Raw genomic sequence first — 20,908 nt, 5'->3', positions numbered from 1 at the left:
CAAATGAAGAAATTTAAGTTTAGACATGTCAAGTGACTTCTTCAAGTTGAAAGAGCCTGTGCTAGGGAAAAAAAATGTTACTGTACAATGCTCAGATGCACATTTCATCTGAGTCGCATGGATTTGTTCATCAAAATTTGTCCTAAAAACGTGAAAAAAAAAGTTCTTTTAAAGCAAAAGGAAATACGCCTTTCTATTGTAATAGACTCCAGTCACCCCCATCATTTACAGATTCTCTCTTCCCATCTCTTTCCATCCCTCTCATCTTTACTTTCTTCCTCCTGCCCCTTCCCATTTCCTTCTTTTTCATCTCTTCCTTTTCTTTTCCTCCTTGTCCTCCCTACTTTTCCATCCTCTCTTTATCTCCCCTTATTCCATACATGCTTCTTTCTCTCTTCCCATCCTTCCTCCTCTCTCCATCTCTCTTCCCCCTCCTCCTCCACCTCATTCCTTCTTTCCCTCTCCTTGTATGTCTTCCTCTTCCCTTCTCTCCCTCTCCTTCCCATTTCTCTCCTCATTCCATCTCCCCATCATTGAAATAAATGAGTTTCAGAATTATGTAGTCAGTGAGTATCCCGTGAATAGGGGGATGTATGCTATTAAATGGAATTAAATCCTGGGTCCTCTATTATCCTAACTACAGTCAATGTAACTTCAGCTCTTATTTTTAGTTTATATTAGCATTCTGCATCAAATTTCATTTTTATTTATTTATAAAGATTTTATTTATTCATGAGAGACACACAGAGAGAGAGGCAGAGACACAGGTGAAGGAGAAGCAGGCTCCATGCAGGGAGCCTGACGTGGGACTCGATCCCCGGTCTCCAGGATCACACCCTGGTCTGAAGGCAGCGCTAAACCGCTGAGCCAGCCACACTGCCCTCAAATTTCATTTAAAAGAAGTTTTATTCCTTTACAGTTTGAGAATGAAAGTATGTTATAAATTACTAATAATGTAGTATACTAGAGGTGTTACTAGTTTTTTGTGGTTTAAAGAGTGGAGAACTCAGCTTTCCCATGGTTTCTACTGTTTTAGGTTTCTCATACAGTCAGTACCAGGCTGAATGCTATGCTAGTCTGAACCGGTACAACAGGTTTCATAGTTTCAGTTTTTTGCTAGTATACTACTAAAAACACAATCGATACAAGACAATATTGTAAAAAAGTAGTTTCTGATTTGAGACCACTGTAAAATGAAGCCAAGAACACACCAAAACTCAACTTGATGACGCTTAACCATGTAGATAGAACTATCCCATTTTTATATATACAGAATAGGGATAAAATTGATAGAATCATCATGGAGGGTAATTTGGCAGCATGAATAAAAGCTTTAAAAAGTTTCTCTTCTTTGACTTTAGCTATCCCCTTCTTGGAATCTTTTTAAGGGGAAAAATTACGTTGAACAGATACTGTTCTTTAGTCCACTCAGTATTTGATTTGGCAAACTGCCGTTCTCCCATTTCATGTTATTTGGTGGACCTGACAATCCTGTGACCCTATCACAAAAGTGGGAATACGACACAGCTTGACCAATCAAAGTACTTCAGCCTTTGGGACATGATGAGTGTATTGATGAGTGTACATGTATTGACTGTGACGTAAGTGTTGAGTCTTTTTCATGATTTGATAAGGACACTGAGAGAGAAAGGGCCACAAACTGTAAAACTTATTTTGGGGGCGTTACCAGTAGCCACCTTTGCCATGATATAACTGGTCCAACACAAAGGAAAAGTAAAGTGGACTTGAGAAATAGAGAGTCAGATTCCCAAAATGACAGTTCTGAGGACAGCTTATGAATCCCAGTATCCAGCCATGATTGAAGCACCATCACTCAGCTCCCTGTTAGAGTCAAATATACTTCTTTTTATTAAAAAATTTATTATTATTATTATTATTGAAGTATAGTTGACACACAATGTTACATTATTTTTAGGTACATTTTCTTTTTTAAAAGCAAATTTAGAGTTGGACTTCTGTTCTCTTGCAACTTAAAGCGTTTTTATATATATATATATATATATAAATAAATCATATATATGTCATATATATATAAATAAATCATATATATCATATATATATATATGATCCAAAAAGTAAGAAAATACATTGATGGGTAAAGATATTCCCTGCCTTGTTTTTATAGTTGTTTTTTAATAAAAGCATTTTTGAGATATAATTCACATACTGTACCATTCACCCAATTAAAGTATATTTTCTTCAGTGACCCTTGGGGTGTCTCAGTTAGTTAAGTGTCTGCCTTTGGCTCGAGTCATGATCCTCAGGGTCCCCGGATCCAGCCCTACGGGCTCCCTGCTCAGTGGGAAGTCTACTTCTCCCTCTCCTTTCCCCTGCTTATGCTGTCTCTCTCTCTCTCTCTCTCATTCTCTTTCTCAAATAAATAAAATATTTTTTTAAAAGTGAACATTTTCTTTACCCTAAAGAACCCCCATTCTTTCTCTAGCCCTAGGCAACCACTAATTTACTTTTTGTCTCTGTAGATCTGCCTATCCTCGACATTTCAATAAGGGAAATCATGCAGATTATGGTTTTTTGTGACTAATTTCTTTCACTTGATATTTTCAAAGTTTATTAGTGTTGCATATATTAGTATTCCATACAAATACGGCCAAATAATATTTATTATATGAGACATACTACATTTTGTTTATCCGTCCATTGCTTGATGGACATTTGTATTGTTTCTACTTTTTGGCTGTTACAAATTATACTGCTGTAAACATGTGTATAAGTTTTTGTTTCTCTTGGGTACTATCTTAAGAATAGAATTATTGGGACATATGGTAACTATTTTTAATCATTTGAGAAACTGCCAGACTGGTTTCCAAAATGGCTACACCATTTTACATATTTACCACTAGCAGTGTTTGAGAGCTCCAACTTGTTTATCAATGCTCATTAATATATGATTTTCAATTATAGGCATCTTGTGGGTATCAAGTGGTTTATCATTATAGTTTTGGGTTTTTACTTATTTATTTCATCATGAGAAGTGTATTCTTTAAACCCCATCACCTATCTCACCCATCTCCCCACCCACCTCACCTCTGGTAACCATCTGTTTGTTCTCTATAGTTAAGAGTCTGTGTCTTGGCTTGTCTTTCTCTTTTTTTCTTTGCTTATTTGTTTTGTATCTTAAATTCCACGGTAGTGTGAAATCATATGGTATTTTGTCTTTCTCTGACTGACATTCTGCTTAGCATTAAATCATCTAGCTCTATCCATGTTGTTGCAAATGGCAAGATTTCATTCTTCTTTATGGGCTGATAATCCATTCTGCATATAGACCATATCTTCTTTATCCATTTATCTGTCGGTGAATACTCAGGCTGCTTCCATAGTTTGGCTCTCGTAAATAATGCTTCAAGAAACATTGAGTTACTGTTTTTGTATTTTGGGAGGGCGGGGTAAATACCTAGTGGTGTGATTACAGGGTCATAGGATAGTTCTATTTTTAACTTTTTGAGGCACTTCATAGTGTTTTCCACAGTGGCTGCACCAGTTTGCATTCCCACCAACAGTGTACAAGTGTTTCTTTTTCTACACTTCCTTGTCAACACTTAGTGTTTCTTGTAGGTTACATTTTACCCATTCTGACAGGTATAAGGTGATATCAGGGAAACTGATGAAAACTACAATGAGATAATGATGAGTGATGTTGAATATCTTTTCATATGTTGTTGGCCATCTGGATGTCTTCTTTGGAGAAATGTCTGTTAATGTCTTCTGTCCAGTTTTTAATTGGATTATTTAGGTTTTGGGTGTTGAGTTATATCAGTTCTTTATATATTTTGGGTACTAACCCTTTATCGAATGTGTCATTTTCAAATATCTTCTCCTGGAGTGCCTCGGTGGTGCAATCACCTAAGTGTCCAACTCTTGGTTTCAGCTCAGGTCATGATCTCAGTGTTATGAGATCAGCCCTATGTCTGGCTCCAAGCTTAGTGCAGAGTCTGTTTGAGACTCTTCTCCCCCTCCTCCCCTCGTTCCTCCCACTCATGTTCTCTCTCAAATCAATCTTCTCCCATTCCATAGGTTGCCTTTTCGTTTTCTTGATTGTGTCCTGTACTGCGCAGAAACTTATTTTGATGTAGTCCCAATAGTTTATTTTTTGCTTTTGTCTAGAAAAACATTGCTATGGGTGATGTCAAGGAGACTACTGAAAAGGTGTAGTTTTCTGAGCATAAGCTTTATGGGGTTTTTTTTGCTAAACTTATTTCTAAGAAATTTTTGATGACATTTTAAATAGAGTTGTTTTCTTAATTTCAATTTTGATTGTTTATTACAAGTGCTTAGAATAACAGTTGATTTTTGCATATTGACCTTGTATCCTGTAACCTTGCTAAAATCATTTGTTAGTTCTAAGAATTTTTAGTGGATTCTTTAGTTTTTTTTTTTTTTATACAAGATCATGTCATCTGTGAATAGAGATAGTTTTATTTCATCCTTTCTAATCTAGATTCCTTTTACTTTGACTAATTGCATTGGCTAGAGAACCTCTAGGACAATGTTGAGTAAAAATGGTGAGAACAAATATCTTTGTCTTATTCCTGATCTTAGTGGGAAAACATTCAGTTTCTTACCGTTAAGTATGGCATGAACTATGTTTTTTTTTGTAGATGCCCTTTATCAAATTGAGGAAGTTTCCTTCTATTCCTAGTCAGCAGAGTGTTTTTATCATGGGAAAGGGTTGGTTTTGTCAAATGTTTTTTTCTGCATCTGTTGAGATAATCACATGGCTTTTATTTTACTGTATTGATGTGACATATTACTTTAACTGAGTTTTGAATATTAAATCAATCTTGCATTCTAGGATAAATCACACTTGGCCATGGTACATAATTATTTATATATATTGCTGGGTTCAGTTTGCTAATAATTTATTGAGGATTTTTATGTTCATATTTATAAGCACATTGATTTTAGTTTTCTTATGGTTTCTCTGTCTGACTTCATAAAAGGAATTGAGAAATGCTCCTCCTCAATTTTTAGAAAAGTGTGTAAAGATTTGTAATTAATTATTATTTAAATATTTGATGTAATTCACCATTGTAGCCATCGGGGCCTGGACTTTTCTTTGTGGTTAGTTTTTTTTTGATTCTTGATTCAACCTCTTTACCTACTATATGTGTATTTGCATTGTGCATTTCTTCTTGAGTCCATTTTGGTAGTTTGTGTTTTGGAGAATTACTCTATTTCATTTTAAGTTATCTAATTTGTTGGCATACAATTGTTCATACTATCCCTTTTAATCATTTTTATTTCTGTAAGATTGATAGTAATGTCACCTTTTTAATTTCTGATTCTAGTAATTTCATTTTTTTGTCAGTTTAACTAAACTTTTGTTGATTTTGTTAATCATTTTAGTGAACAAGCTTTTGGTTTTATAGATTTTATTATTTTTCTATTTAATAATACTGTCTACATACTAATAGAGATATTTTTTAAGATTAGTTTTTCACAATAGAACTTAATATTTATCATGTACTTTACAATACTATCTGAGCATTTTATTTGTTTGATTAGATTCTCAGATGCTTAACACTGGAAATGATTTGAAAAAAAAAGTCACAAGTGATTCAATGCTGCTTACCAGTGAAAAGTATGATATGAAGAAACAACACAGTGTTACTCAAGCCACGCAGACGAGTCCAGAGGTTCCTTGGCCTTCTCATTCAGTTAACTTCCCTGAGTGCTCCTTTGATTTTACTAGAGAACAGGTAATGGGAAAACTAATTTGTTCGCATTCAGTTTTGGCAATTAAAAAATATATATATTAGATATTAAAAAGTTAAAACATTTATTTACTTATTTAAATAATGTTTATTGAGTGCTTGTTAACACCCAGGGACTGTGTTAGATGCTATGGAAGTACTGTTGAGCAAGATTGGAACATTCACAGTCTTCACAGAGGTTGTAGTCTAGTGGGAAGGTAGAGGAGTAAATGTGGGAGAGTACTAGTTCTTGGAATCTGAAAAAGATTCCTGGAGGATATATTCATTTTGTGGTCTTATTTTTAATTTTGCATAAGGATTATATTTCAGAACATTGGAAAAACATTTTTTTTTTTTTTTTTTTTTTTTTTTTTTTTTCTTTTTTTATTAATTTATGATAGTCAGAGAGAGAGAGCGAGAGAGAGAGAGGCAGAGAGAGAAGCAGGCTCCATGCACCGGGAGCCCGACGTGGGATTCGATCCCGGGTCTCCAGGATCGCGCCCTGGGCCAAAGGCAGGCGCCAAACCGCTGCGCCACCCAGGGATCCCTGGAAAAACATTTTTAAACAATTTTAATGCATTCTAACTTTCTGCAGCGCTATCAATATATTTAAAAAAATTTTTCTTCTCAGGTTCTTTTCCAAAATTTTTCAAAAACAATTATTTTAGTTTATATACCTTTTTTTTTTACTTAACATGGTTCAACAAATATTTTTCCATATTACTACATATGCTTCATATTTATTGTTAATGGCAGAGTAACATGGATGTGAATGTACTGTCATTTCTAATCCTCCTTAATATTTGCTAACACTTGAGTTGCTTCCTCAGTAACAATATTATATATTATATTCTTATAACATCCAGCAGAATTTTAATTCTCTATGATAGAACCAAAGAGTGAGTGAGTTCATTTGTTCACCAGAATATTTTGGATGTCAACCTTGAGCTAAGAATATAAAATTTAACAGTATATTACCCTTATTAAGAAATTCAAAGTCTAGTGGGAAGGTTGGGGGTGTATAACTGATGGTTGTAATGTAACTGTGTCAGGTACTGTGCTGGAGATTGGAGAAATGCAGGCAAATACCCAACCTGGCCCATAAAGCAGGAATTCTTAAGCTGGGACTAAAAGAAATCTGAGAACTCTTTGAAATTAAATGTATATATGTTAATATATCTATATAAATGTATTTTAGTGGGGGAAAAGTTCTTAGTTTTATCATTAAATCTTCATAGTTAGAGGTTAGGGAATAGTTCCAAGAGGATAATGTACTTGAGCTGAGTCTTAATGTGGGGAGGGAGACCTATTGGCCATCTAGATGAAAATGTTTAAGGACATATTCAGAATATAGATCCGTAGCTCAAGACAGAGGTATGTGCTGGATCAAGTTATGTGATAGAGCTGTAGGAGTAGATGTATGACTCAAGTGATAAGATGACCAATTATGGAATCTAACAGTGTGGTAAAATTTAAGGGTTTGTTTTAAACAGCAGAAGGAAAGAAGAAAAGTCTGTGGGTGGAAAGAGATCAACATGAAAGAGCGGAGGCATAAAAGGCAAAGAGAGAAGCTTAGGAAGGAGGAGCAAGGTCAGCAATGTGTAAAACCACAGAGAGGTCCAGAGAAACTGGAATTAAGCAAAATCACTATTAGATTTGGAAATTAGGAGTGAATTCGTGTTTTAAATTGCTGGATTGTATACATTTTAAAGTGCTTCTCAAAGCAATTTCAGCTGAAGTGCACTCTCACCAGCTTTGGGTGGTTTTATTATCCCAAAAGTGTTACACCTTTAAATGGTATATGGATAATCTGTATTTTCTGAAAATGACTAAAGTCTCTTATTTTCCATATTTATCATTTCAGCTCATGGAAGAAAATGAATCTCTTAAACAGGAATTGGCCAAAGCTAAAATGGCTCTTGCAGAGGCTCATTTGGAAAAAGATGCTCTTCTTCATCATATAAAGAAGATGACAGTTGAATAGCAGGAGTGGCAGTCAGATTCAAATTACAGCTCTGGAGTAGGGAGGTTATATTTGTAATGTTATGTTACTAGTTAGTGGAAGACTTTTCTTTTCACAAAAAGATAATAAAATAAAATAGAATGTGATGAAGTGGTGACTGTTCCAAAACCAGTTTAGAAAGTATTAGGTACGGCATTACAATCTTTTGGTTGTTTTGTGTTTGGGGTTTAACCCTCTTTAAACTTTAAACTGGTATAATAGAGGGAAGTCAACACATACTGTAAAATAATTACATGCCTAATGGAAAAAAGATGTCATTTTCCTAATTTTGATATCACATTATAGGCACCTTTTAAAAAGAAAAATGGAAATCTGTTGTGTTCCCACAGATTGCTGATTTTATTTACCACTATTTGTTAATAATTTACTATTATTTATGAAGATTCAAATGCTTTTAGGGCTATTGTAATTTCAAAGGATGCTTACATTTTAAATGTTATTAGAATTATGTACTTAAATCTATAATTATTTAATTACTGTGGAAAAGTCCAATCAAGTTATTAAAGTCCAATCAACCCACTAAATATAGTGAGCACGTTCAAAAGTTCAAAAATCATCACCCTATTGAACTTCTAAAACTTGAAAATGTAAAAAAGAAATCATTTAAAATGATGAATAAACTGTATAAGTTAAAGGTATAATTTTCAACTGAAAGGATCATACAAATGTAAAAATAAAAAGCACAAACTGTAAAAAAAGCAAAACATTACAGTATATGGCCAGCTGATTTAAAAAGCATTACTTGTACATTCCTTTAAACAGTTACTGTTAGAAGTAAAGAGTAATTTAACTATCCTAAATTTGGCAGCATTTGTAACTATAAGAATTTTCATTGATACTATTTATATTATTTCTTTACCTTTATCTTTTCTCTGTTTAAGGAGGGGAATGTTTTCAGAGAATTTTCTTTTCATATATGTAAAATACTTTCATACCATTCTTGTAGTATCATTAGGTAGACGTTTGCACATATTGTATTTATAAAGCTAGTTTTGATTAAAGGTGTATGTGACATAAATACTATCTTCTATAATAAGAATAATTGGTAAATTTTGATTCTATTTTCTAGGGATCGTTAAGGTTGAAACCATCACGAGGGAGAAAATCATGTGTTATGAAATAAGTTTATGGGTGTGTAAGAAACAGACATTTTTAAAGATTTAAAATATATTTCTGATAGAATTAAACTAAGTGGGGTCTATTTTAAAATTAACATTCTTAAACATAAATATATCTAAGCTATAACATGAAACAGCTCAGACTACTCTTTCTTTAAGATACTTGAAGATTTTAAACAACCTTATGACACTTTATGGTGCTTTGCTTGTTTGGCATGACTTATATAGCCATCCTGTATCTGAATACTTGGATGAAAATACATGTTTCATTTATATTAAGTGTTGGAGTGATTTAGATTTCACTGAAAACAATACTGGCCTTCCTCCTCCTCCACCTCCTCCTCCTCCTCCTGTTTCTTCTTCTTCTTCTGTAATATCCATTTTTATTCACATTATTTTAAAAATACAAACTCTGTTTTGGGAGCTGAGGATACAGCAAAGAACAAATTAAATCGTTAATTTTTTACCTCAGAGTATTTTAAAAATCACGTTAAACAATGTTAATCTAAAACTATATCATAGTCTTAGATTAAAAGGAAAGGTCTAGTTAAACACTTAAAACATATAGCTTATATCCGTAGCGTAGAGTACTTTTGATTTGTAGGAATGTATTCAACAAAGCAGTCTCATAGTAAAGCAAGATTGACGGGACATTAATGTCTTCAGAGCTGGCAGTTTCTCAGGATTGACCGATTTGCTCCATAGAATTTTTAATTTATGGTGTAATCGTTTAGTGTTACAGAAGCTGAATGTTTTCCTTACTCCTTTTCAGTTTACTTGGCCTTCTCAAAAAAAGTATATAAACAGTAGAAATGATGATTAACATGAGTCTGAGCATTCTTGTATGGTTTGTTGGATTTTTAAAAATTTATACTGAGTACTATTTTTATAGAGATTTAAAATTCATAAAGCACTTTGAAAAACATCTCTTGTAAGTTCTCACAACAAATCTGGGAGGTAGGTATTATTCTCATTTTAGAAGTTAAAAAAAAAACATAAGGCTTAAAAAGAACAAACGATTTGAAATCACAATTAATGACCTGACCTTTTGATTAAGATCCCAGTTACGTTTTTGTTTGTTTTTTACCTATGTCATTAATTTACAGGTTTTGCCAGAGGTGGGGAGAGGAATCTCTTATTTTATCTGTTTTTCTTTTAAAGATAAATATATTTTTAATTGGGGGGATATGTGTATATTTTTCAAACTACTTAAAAGATAGTAGAGGGATTATGGTTTATGTTAACCCCAACCTTTTTCACAGTGTGAAAAATACAGGAATAAACCTATGATAAACTTAGAGTTATTTAATGACCATAAATTAGGAAAAAAAGTTGCCATATTTTTATTTATTTCTTTTGTAAATCTTTAGCAGAGGTGTTAGGGATCAGGGAAGGAAAATCATTTCCTTAAGATAAAACATATCATGTTTTGCCTTTTAATTTTATGTATGTCAGAAACATTTTCTTGGTATCTTGTATTTTTTTTCCTTTTCTCATTTTGTCCTGGAATTTCAAAAGACCACCATGTGCCATTAGTTGTGATGAAGTGTTGTTTTTATTTAAGCCCTGTAAGAATGGCTGTGTGCAATTGCATGAAATATATGTGGAAAATTTAACCAGAAACTCCTTTCTGGATTTTTATTGTAGTTCTTGGCTTTGTCATCATAGGAATTCCACTTCAACAAGTTTGTATTAACCTGCACTCTAATCAAGGCATTTCCTATTTCAATGCATGGCACCATCACCATCCTGGCTTCCAAACTGGTAGCCTAGAACCACTCTTAGACATTTTACATTCCCTGACTTACCCCCACCCTCTACCCCTGCCGCTCACCCTGTCAGTTCTTCACCAGATTCTATCACTGCTCAAGTGTGTGTGTCTCTGCTTCTCACCGCTTCTCACCACCTCCCTGGCTACAATCAGCACCTTTTGCCTGCTTCATTGCAGTTGCCTCCTGACCACTCTTCCTGCAGCTACTCTGGCCCTCCTCCAGTCCACTCCACTGCAGGCAGGATTCTCTTTTGAAGTGCAGTTGTAATTGAGGCAGTCCCCCACCCGTTCTCAACCCTCGCATGAAATACTTGGATGACTTTTTCTTGCTCTTTAAGATGAAAACAAAAATATTTATGTGACCTCTATATTAGAGCCGCTATTTACTTTTTAGTATAGTTCTGAGCATTGAAAGAATTAACATCTCAAAACATTAGAACAGTGGCTGGCACGTAATTTGAAAAACTCATGGTAGCGGTTAGTTGTTACCTATAGCTGCTTAGCCTCATCGTTTCAGTTCCTGGTACCTCATTGGTCTTGAAGTATATGGAGTGAGACTTAAAGTGCTGCTTCTACCAGAGGAACCTTTGTTCCTGTTCCTTTGGCTTGAAATACCTTCCCCCTGTTCGTTGCCGAGTGGAATTATTTGTCTTTCAGATCTCAGTTTATTCATCACTTCCTCAGGGAAGCGTTCCTTAATTTGGGTCATGCAGTAAGACCCACTGTTGTATATTATCACATGAATGCATACCTCTACTTAGCATTGAACATCTTTGTAATTTTACATCTTTGTAATTTGATCAATATTCACTTGATCAATGTAGACACTCCAGACTGTAAACTTCATGGGGACCAGGAACTATGTTTTTGTTGTCAGTGTTCAACTTTGTATTCCTTATGCCTCATACAGTGGTTGGTATGTAGCAGGTGTTCAATAAACCCATTGAAAGAATAAAATGAGTGCTCAGATGAGGTATTGAGGATGATTTTTAGGTATTACATTTTCCCCCTCAGTTGGATTGAGAGGAGATGGAACATAGGCAGAAAATAGGTGGTGGTAGTTATTTAAAGGGCCTCACTTGGGATGCCTGGTTGGCCCAGTGGTTTAGTCCCTTCGGCTAAGGGCGTGACCTGGAGTCCTGGATCGAGTCCCAGTGTTGGACTCCCTGCATGGAGCCTGCTTCTCCCTCTGCCTGTGTCTCTGCCTCTCTTTCTGTGTGTTTCTTACGAACAAATAAATAAAATCTTAAAAAAAACAACAACAAACCACTCTGGAAGTCCATAGGAAAAGATAAAGCTGGGGAATGGAGAAATTTGCCATGCTGTTTTCTTCAGAATTTTTTAATATCTGGACTTGTCATTGATTTATCTCAAACCATCAAAAAACAGAAAAATAGCACATCATTTCATAAAACTGCTGCCGTGCCAAAATGTCATCTGGCTTTGATTGTAGCGTATGGTGTTGTGGCTGTCAAGATCTGACAGGCCCATCGGCTAAACAAAATGGAAAGAAGAAGGTCAGAGTAGTGGCTGAAATGGTTTTCGGTTTTGACAAATTGACTAATACCCAGGATCATTTGTGCCTAATTCCTTAATGTACAAACAGTTTCGTTTCAGCTTGTGCCTAGAGATGCTAAGGAAAGTAAATTTTGAGCTACACTACAGTTTACTTTTAGAAAATACAAAATATTAAAAGCTGGAATTACACAGCTTTTACACAGATACAGAAATACTAAAGTAATAATGTTTTTAAAACACTCATTTCTTCATTAAATTGTAATGATAATTTTTTTAACTTTTTGCTGCCTTTTTTGAGAAGCACAAAAATTAAGGTAACAGGAAGCAAATATGTAAGCATAGTTTTATCAATCATTAGATATCATCTAAGGAATTGTAGTATAGTGGAGGGAAATTCATGTTACTGTTACAGTATTGAAATTTAGCATATGTGTTGCTAACACTATTGTATAGTTGTATCAGGTTTGAGAATTTGAAACAGAACTTTTAAGAAATATGAAATCAACTTAGTGTCTTTTTTTCTATTTGTATAATAAAACGTGATAGTTTTTTTGATCTTAGAAGCCAATGTATCACTAAATCACCAAGAAGAGTAAACTGGATTTTAAAAGATTCTGAAACCATTTAAACAAAAAGGCAGTACCATGTAACTTATTAGATTTTATTTATAATTTGCTTGTGTCATCAATCAAAAGTTAATTCATTCTTTATAAGTTATACTAAACTGAATGGTAAGTAAAATTTCTCATTCTTAATTCTTTACTATTGATGTGAAAAAATATTTGCTCATTTATTGAAGAAATATTGAGCATTATGGAGATTAGGAGAGTACAGTGAGGTGATTTAGTCTATCTTGCAGCCATTTAGCAGAATGGTTTTGGCTGATAAGACAAAAAACTCAAATACTAAATCAAGTGTCATAAGAATAAATGAGAATGAAAAAAAAGAGAATGAAAAATAGATACGTGAAAGCTTAAATAAGTAGAGACCGGAAGTATCTCTAAAGGATATGAGTGAAATAAGCTTATAGGGGTAGGATCAAAACCCATCCTTAAATATTTAATCAATATTTAAAATCACTCCAATTAGATATACTGTATAATCAGAGCAGGAACTTTTGAAAGTAATCATAGTAAACAAATACATGTAAGGAAATATGTTGGACAGTATTCCAATAATAAAGGACTTGAGGGATCCCTGGGTGGCTCAGCGGTTTAGCGCCTGCCTTTGGCCCAGGGCGTGATCCTGGAGTCCTGGGATCAAGTCCCGCATCAGGTTCCCTGCATGGAGCCTGCTTCTCCCTCTGCCTGTGTCTCTGCCTCTCTCTCTCTCTCTCTCTCTCTGTCTCTCATGAATAAATAAATAAAATCTTTTAAAAAAAAATAAAAAATAAAGGACTTGAAAGGGGCAGCCTGGATGGTTCAGCAATTTAGCACCGCCTTCAGCCCAGGGCCTGATCCTGGAGACCTGGGATTGAGTCCCACGTCGGGCTCCCTGCATGGAGCCTGCTTCTCCCTCTGCCTGTGTTGTGTCTCTGCCTCTCTCCTTCTGTGTCTCTCATGAATAAATAAATAAAATCTTTAAAGATTTAAATAAAAATGAAAAAATATTTTATAAAATATTTTATAAAAAAATAAAAAATTTTTAAAAAATAATAAAGGACTTGAAAAAGACATGGTAAAGAATTCACTTGAATTAAAATCCAAGGAAAAAATTGATACAGAAATTCTTAAATTTAATGAGTAAAAATTGGCACATGCTGAAATTCAATTCTTCAGTAAACGATATGCCCATAATGGATAAGATTCTAATTTCTACATGCAAAGTGAGGACATTCACTGCTATTGGAGCCGTTTTATCGGTATAGCAATAATTCAGCATCATAGCATCCTATCCAAATTTAATATATCTGCTTCATAATACTTACTAGCAACATTAGCACAGGTATGAAACCGTTTGCTGGTTTCTTCACTGTGGTAATTGTTACTTTCTTCACCCCTTGCTGTTGAAGAAGAGATTTTCTTCAACTAAAACAGAATTATGGAGGTAAAAGAGTCTGAAGAGGGATATGGGATAAGCAACTTTTTTATTTCTATATAAATTTCCAGAATTTAAGGGATTCCCATATTATAGTATCAATATAAAATCATGCCAAGGCCAAGTATATATTTTTTAAAAGTGGTAGGTTTTTCTGCATAGTACAGATACTTGAGAATTACTGTAAGCACGTATATAAGGTTTTTCTATAATTTTAGTGGAGCACAGGTAAAACTTTGCAATTTGTACATGTATTTTTAATAAACCCCCTCTGCCTCTTTTGGCCTTCAGAATCCAATTTCTTGTAAAATTATATTTTGCTGAGTAAGCTTTAGCTTTGATTTTGTTTTGATCCACTTTTTACAGAGCTTCATTAATATGCCCAGACACTATTTCAGTATGACCAATTTTGGAAATTGAAGCACAAATAATATAAAAATATATGCTGGTGATTTTACATTCATTTTTCCTTCCCACTTGCACAATCAGTATTGCAATATTAAGTCAAAGAGTAAAATTATGGAAGAGTCAGAAGGAAACTTTGGAGTCCTCTAGTTCACCCTCCCACCCAAAATCACCAGTTTCCAACAGAGTGGGGAAGCATCACCACATTACAGCTGAAATTCCTAGTAAGACATTGACCCCATAAACCTTTGTGTTTTAAGTAGTTCTAATTGGCCTTTTTTTTTTTCCTATTCATGAATTAGAATATCTCCCTCTTACTACACGTTGGTCCTACATATTTCACTCACGTTACAAAAGCTATTATATCTCCTGCCAAGTCTCCTTTCTAGGCTTAGCATCCCTAATCCCTTATACTTCAAAAGACATTTCCCAAAGACTTCACCATTGTCATTTGGCTGTACCCCGATTTGTCAAAATCCCTCAAAATTGTCATTTAAATAAGTTTGGATGCTTATGTCTACGACTTAAAGCCCAGCTAAAAGTAGTGATACCCTTAAGGTTTTAAATAGAAATAGTTCATTGTGTCCTAATACAAAACAATACATCTGGAGACAGGGTGGCTCTGGATGCTCATCGATGCTCTCGAGGATCAAAGCATATTTTCTAGTTTCTGTCGTCTGGAGTGCAGGGCCTTGTAGCCTTGTGTTTGCTTCTCATGGTTGCAAGGTGCCGCAGCCAGCTCCCAGCACACCTCTACACAGCCACATCCACAGTCAGGTGGGAAAGGTACTTTTCCTTTTAAATAAAACTCCCCAGAAATTCCTCAGCAGATTCACCTTTTTATCTTATATCAAAATACATCGTGTTCCTGGCTGAAACAGCAGTGGTTACACTTCGTCACTCCCAGGGCTTGTGTGCAGATGCTTCCCCGGGTACGTGGCCACATGGAGGTGAAAGCCTGGTTGGAAGGAGCAGTGCCCAGGAGACAGGCGGTGAACTGGGGGGATTTGTGCTAGTTGGTAGTTGGTAGACAGTGCTAGTTGGTAGAGGCAAGGTACTCAACCCCGTGATGTCTGACTGATGACTGCGATGGGATTCACCAGCCAGAATGCTGAAAAACAAGTACGTGACAGCAGGACACCAGCTGCCTCTCTGCCCACAAGGACTCAGGGAGGTGGGCTGGTAGGTGTGATCAGTACGATATGTTGAGTGCCTTCCGTGCGTGTAACCCAGCCTTGGGGAGTCAGAAAGCTTCCCAGAGGAGGTGTCCTCTCAGCCAAAGCCTGAAAGCAGAATCCATCGACTTGGAGGAGTTTTTAGCAGAGAACAGGTTGGAGAGAATTATGTATGCTGGGGCTTGGTTGCTTTCAGGAGGCCCACACATCTAGTCCAGATGTTTGTTTTTAGGGGAGTCCAAGGGCAAGTATCCAAGTATCATGTCATCTTCGAAGAGTGAGGGTTTGACTTCTTTGCCAACTTGAATGCCTTTTATTTCTTTTTGTTGTCTGATTGCTGAGGCTAGGACTTCTAGTACTGTGTTGAACTCTCAGTGGTGAGATCAACACGACATCTCTGTTGTGTTCCTGATCTTAGGGGAAAGGCTCATCCTATTGAGGATGATATTTGCTGTGTGCTTTTCATATATGGCTTTTATAATACTGAGATATGTTTCCTCTATCCTTACATTGTGAAGAGTTTTTTTTTTTTTAAGATTTTATTTATTTATGATAGTCACAGAGAGAGAGAGAGAGAGAGAGAGGCAGAGACACAGGCAGAGGGAGAAGCAGGCTCCAGGCACTGGGAGCCCGACGTGGGATTCGATCCAGGGTCTCCAGGATCGCGCCCTGGGCCAAAGGCAGGCGCCAAACCGCTGCGCCACCCAGGGATCCCAGATTGTGAAGAGTTTTAATCAAGAAAGATGCTGTACTTTCTGTCTCTCTCTCTTTTTTTGTTTAACGATTATTTATCTATTCATGAGAGACAGAGGCAGAGACAGAGGTGGAGGGAGAAGCAGGCTCCCTGCAGGGAGCCCAATGCAGGACTCAATCCCAGGACCCCGGGATCATGCCCTGAGCCAAAGGCAGATAGATGCTCAACCTCTGAACCACCCAGGAGTCCCTCCTCATATTCTTTTTATTCTCAATTCCACTTCAACTTGAAGTTCCAGTCCCGCCACCAACACTCACCTGAAACTGCTTTTGTTACTATCAACCTCTACATTGCCATATCGAATGAAAATGTGCATATTCCCACCTTATTAGACTTTCTGAGTTTTTGACACAATTGGATACTCCCTTCTTGCTTTTGGCTTCCATGATGGCAACACTCTCTTGGTTTTCCTCTTAATTCATTGCCTCTTCCTTTTCCGTCTCCTTCATTTTATTCTTCTCAACCCAACCACTATATTATTGCTCTCCTTTCTTTTCCTTTTCTTTCCTCAGGTTCTCATTCATTTCTTTTAGTTTTAAGTATCTTCTATATATGCCAAGACTTTCAAAACTATATCTCCAGCTCAGACCACCATTCTGAACTTTACCTACTTAATGTCTTCACTTGGATGTTTCACAGGCATCTCACACTTAAAATGTTCAAAATAGAGCTTCTGGCTCCCCTCTCCCCTTTTTTTCCCATGTCGACATGTGCTTCTCAATGTAGTAAATGGCACTACCACCCACACAGCCAAAAGTCTGAATTATTGTTTCTATGATTTCCCTCTACCTATCTTCATAGGCATGCACTCTATCAGCTTGTCCTACTGAGTCTTTCTACACATAACACCAATTTATCAATTGGTCACCATTTCCAAATTCCTTCCCAAGCCAAGCAACATATTTATCTTAATAGCCTCCCACTTCCTTTCTTGCCCCACTCTCTCATCAATCTTTTTATTAGAGCAACCAAGGGGCTCCTGGGTGGCTTGGTCTGTTGAAGTGTCCAACTCTTGATTTCAGCCCGGATCTTGATCTAAAGGCTGGGAACCAAGCTCCACATTGGGCTCCTTTAAAAAAAAAAAAAATGAAGAGCAACTGGAATGATCTTAAAATGATGCAGATATGTGACTTCTCTACTTAAAGTACATCATTGATTTTCAATATACTTAAACTACAAATCCTTAATCTGGCTCCAAGGCTTAGCACGATTTGACTCCTGCCTAACCTATCTTAGGCTTCTCTGCACTCTAGCCTTGGGAAACGCTCACATATCGTTCCTTCTGTCGACAGTGTGCTTTTCCCAATTCTTCACTTGTCTAAACACTGCCATTTTTCAAGTCGTAGCATCAATATAATTTAGCTGTTTGGTTTTCAATATAATTACAGAGATATTTATTAAGGACAAAGAATTAGAATTAAACTTTGTTCTGCTGGATTAATTAATTACCATAAGCTCTTTCATAACATGATTTCCCTTTCTGAGTTGTTTCTATCCTTAGTCATCTGTAATATTTAAAAAAATTTTTTTCAGCAAGGGCATGTGGGTGGTATATTTTTTCTAAGTATTTTTACGTCTAAGAGTGTGCTTTCATAAAAAAATGATGAGTGAGTTTTTAATTTCAAATTACAATATTTTTTTTTCATCTCATGAAGGAGGTACTATTGGTTATTTCCCCTTTTTCTTTACTGAGAGAACTCTGGTTTTGTTTGATAATCCACCCTTCTCCACCCAGCCATGCACTTCACTAAAGACAATTGCATTCCCTTTAAAAAATGATTGGTTTAGGAATGGGCATGTGACACAACTGTAGCTAGTGAGATCTTTCTTCTTCTGCTTGATATTGTCATGTCTACTCATAACACCTGGTACTGGGACCATCGTATGACCACAATGATGAGCAATTCAGGACAAGACTGAGCCCCTGAGCTTGGCAAAGGAGAATGATGGAAGGAACCTAGGACTTCGAGTCACTAAGTTAACCATCTCAGAGCCAACCTAGCAATTCTTATGTGAAATAATAAATCTGCGTTATCATTTATACTGATCATGCTGGGTTTTCTATTTCTCCTGGTACACAACTTTTAACTTTCTGTGTTGTTTCATTGCCCCTTCAGGGAAAAATGAGGTCAGCATGATACTTGTTTCTTTATGTATAATTTGTTTTTCTTGATAGTTAGAATTTATTCTTAAAAAATATATTTAAAATAAAGAAAAGCCTCTATAGCACATATCATCATTAGCTTCTATTTTTCTAGGCACTTAGCTTTATAATGACACATTCAAATCTAATATTAAAAGTTTTCTTCAATTATTTAAACAATTACTTCTTTTCCTGATCTTTCTACTGATCTTGTTTTAAACTTGTAACCACCAAACAGCACTAGATCGGGGCTGCCTAGTAATTTCTCCATATTCACAGTTCTGCTCTTCAACTATTTCATGCTGCTTCTCTTTCCACAAGAACTCAAAACTACTTCTCTCTCCCCTCTGAAGCCTATGTCTTTGTTTATTATTTCGCTGTGAAGGTCAAAGTAATCAGTATTTCTGCATCTTCCTATTTTGTGTCATCTACTCACTGAGATCCCTCTTCAAGAAAGGACATGTTACCCAGTTGCTAGGTATGTGCTTGGCTGATAGCTTCCAGCTTTTAATGACTTCAGTGTCCACTTTAGCTTTCAACCCGAGGCTATGGGCTTTTTGAGTGGCCCACGGCCAGTGACAGAACAAGACATTATGCAAGGATCTATCCATTTCCATCTAAGGTGGGACTCCTCTAATGAGCGATTTTAACTCCAGAGCTGGGCTGGCAGAGATTGTTAGGACAGCATCACAGAAGTCTACACCATATCTGATGGCTCTCCCAACCCAATAACCACTTTAGGCTCCTCATTCTGTCTCAGTGTCTCCTTCTTGGAAAACCTAAACCCCCTCTGAACCTGAAAGCCCCCTAAATCTCTCAACCTGACGATGTCTGTGCCTATATGCACTACCTTGCGTGAGTGAATCATGGAGCTGCAGCTGCCAACTTTAGTGAAATTTTCAATTTACACACTGAATGCTATTGTTTCTAAACCATTTACACATTTTTCTTCTGAAATGTTTTCCTTTTTCTCCTACACCATCAATTTTTCTTTCTATATTATTATCAATATATAAACACATAAATTTCTCAACCTAAAAAAAGACTTCCCTTGGCCATACATTCCTTTTGCTCCTGGTAATTTTTTCTGCTCCTCTCTATAAAGACTTTTCAATGTATTGTCTGTCTCTTTTTCATCCTTTCCCATTTTGTCTTGAACAAACTCCAATTAGGTTTTGTCCTCCTTCCCCTGAAACTGTTCCTGTCCTATTTCTACTTTGCTTCAGCTGTCAGTCCTTGTCTGGTCTCTCAGAGGCATTGACACAGTCCATTTTTTCTTCCTTTATTATTATTATTTTTTTTTTTTTAGAGAAGAGAGGAGAGAAAGGATTCCAAGCAGGATCCACACCCAGTGAAGAGCTCTATTCACAAACCTGAGATCATGATCTGGACTGAAACCAAGAGTCAGATTCTTGACCAACTGAGCCCCCCAGGCGCCCCTCTTCTTTTGAAACACTTGCTTTATTTAGCTTCAGGACACACCCTTCTACATCTTCACCTTCGCCTCACTGGTTGTTGGATCTCAATCTTATTCAATGAATCTTCCTTACATGTCTAAGTGTCCCAAGCCTCAGTCCTGAGTTTTTCTTGCCCATATTTACTTCCTAGGTGATCTCTTCCAGTCTCATGGGTGCAAATACCACAAACGTATTGGCTGTTCCAGCCCTGTCTTTGCCCTGGACTCCAAACTCACATACTCAACTTCTACAGGACTATGTTTCAGTTTATACTTAGTGTCCCTGGGTCTGCCATGCACACAGCAGGGAGTATGAATTCCAATAATTTGAGATGAGTCCATGTCACACAGCTTTTCTGCTTTTGTTTTTTTTTAAGATTAATTTTATTTATTTATGTATTTAATTTATTTATTTTAAGAGAGAGAGCTTGGGAGTGGGGTGCGGGGAGGAGCAGAGAGAGAGGGAGAAGCTGAGCACAGAGCCGGTCCTGGAGCTCGATCTCATGACCCTGAGACCACAACCCCAGCTGAAACCAAGAGTCAGATACCCAACCAACTCAGACACCCAGGCACCCCAAGATTTTTTGTCGTTTAGGTATAGAATATTACATATTTTTAAAAGAATTCTTTTTGGTTCCAGTTTTTTTTTTTTTTTACTTCATTTCTTTGCTTTATTTCCAATTTCCATTACGTGATTTACCAGAGAAAGCTTTAGCGTTGCTTTATTTTTAAAAAAAATACTTACTATTCATTTACAATAATTCAAGATCTGT

General features: G+C 36.1%; 1 protein-coding gene across 2 annotated transcripts in view; it reads left to right on the top strand.

Annotated features, from left to right (window-relative positions):
• BLTP3B (bridge-like lipid transfer protein family member 3B) overlaps positions 1–9,395 on the top strand; it is a 96,046-nt gene extending 86,651 nt beyond the window's left edge. For both annotated transcript variants that reach the window (XM_077845955.1, XM_077845956.1), the window contains 2 exons: positions 5,548–5,741; positions 7,600–9,395. In XM_077845955.1, coding sequence (XP_077702081.1) covers positions 5,548–5,741; positions 7,600–7,719 — 314 coding nt within the window. In that variant the 3' untranslated portion in view covers positions 7,720–9,395. The remainder of the gene's footprint in view (positions 1–5,547; positions 5,742–7,599) is intronic.
• Positions 9,396–20,908: the final 11,513 nt, after the last annotated feature.

The sequence above is a fragment of the Canis aureus genome, chromosome 13 (assembly GCF_053574225.1).
Source record: "Canis aureus isolate CA01 chromosome 13, VMU_Caureus_v.1.0, whole genome shotgun sequence".
NCBI lineage: Eukaryota > Metazoa > Chordata > Mammalia > Carnivora > Canidae > Canis > Canis aureus.
The sequence above is the reverse complement of the archived record's forward strand: the minus strand, read 5'-3'. Positions and strand labels throughout refer to the sequence as shown.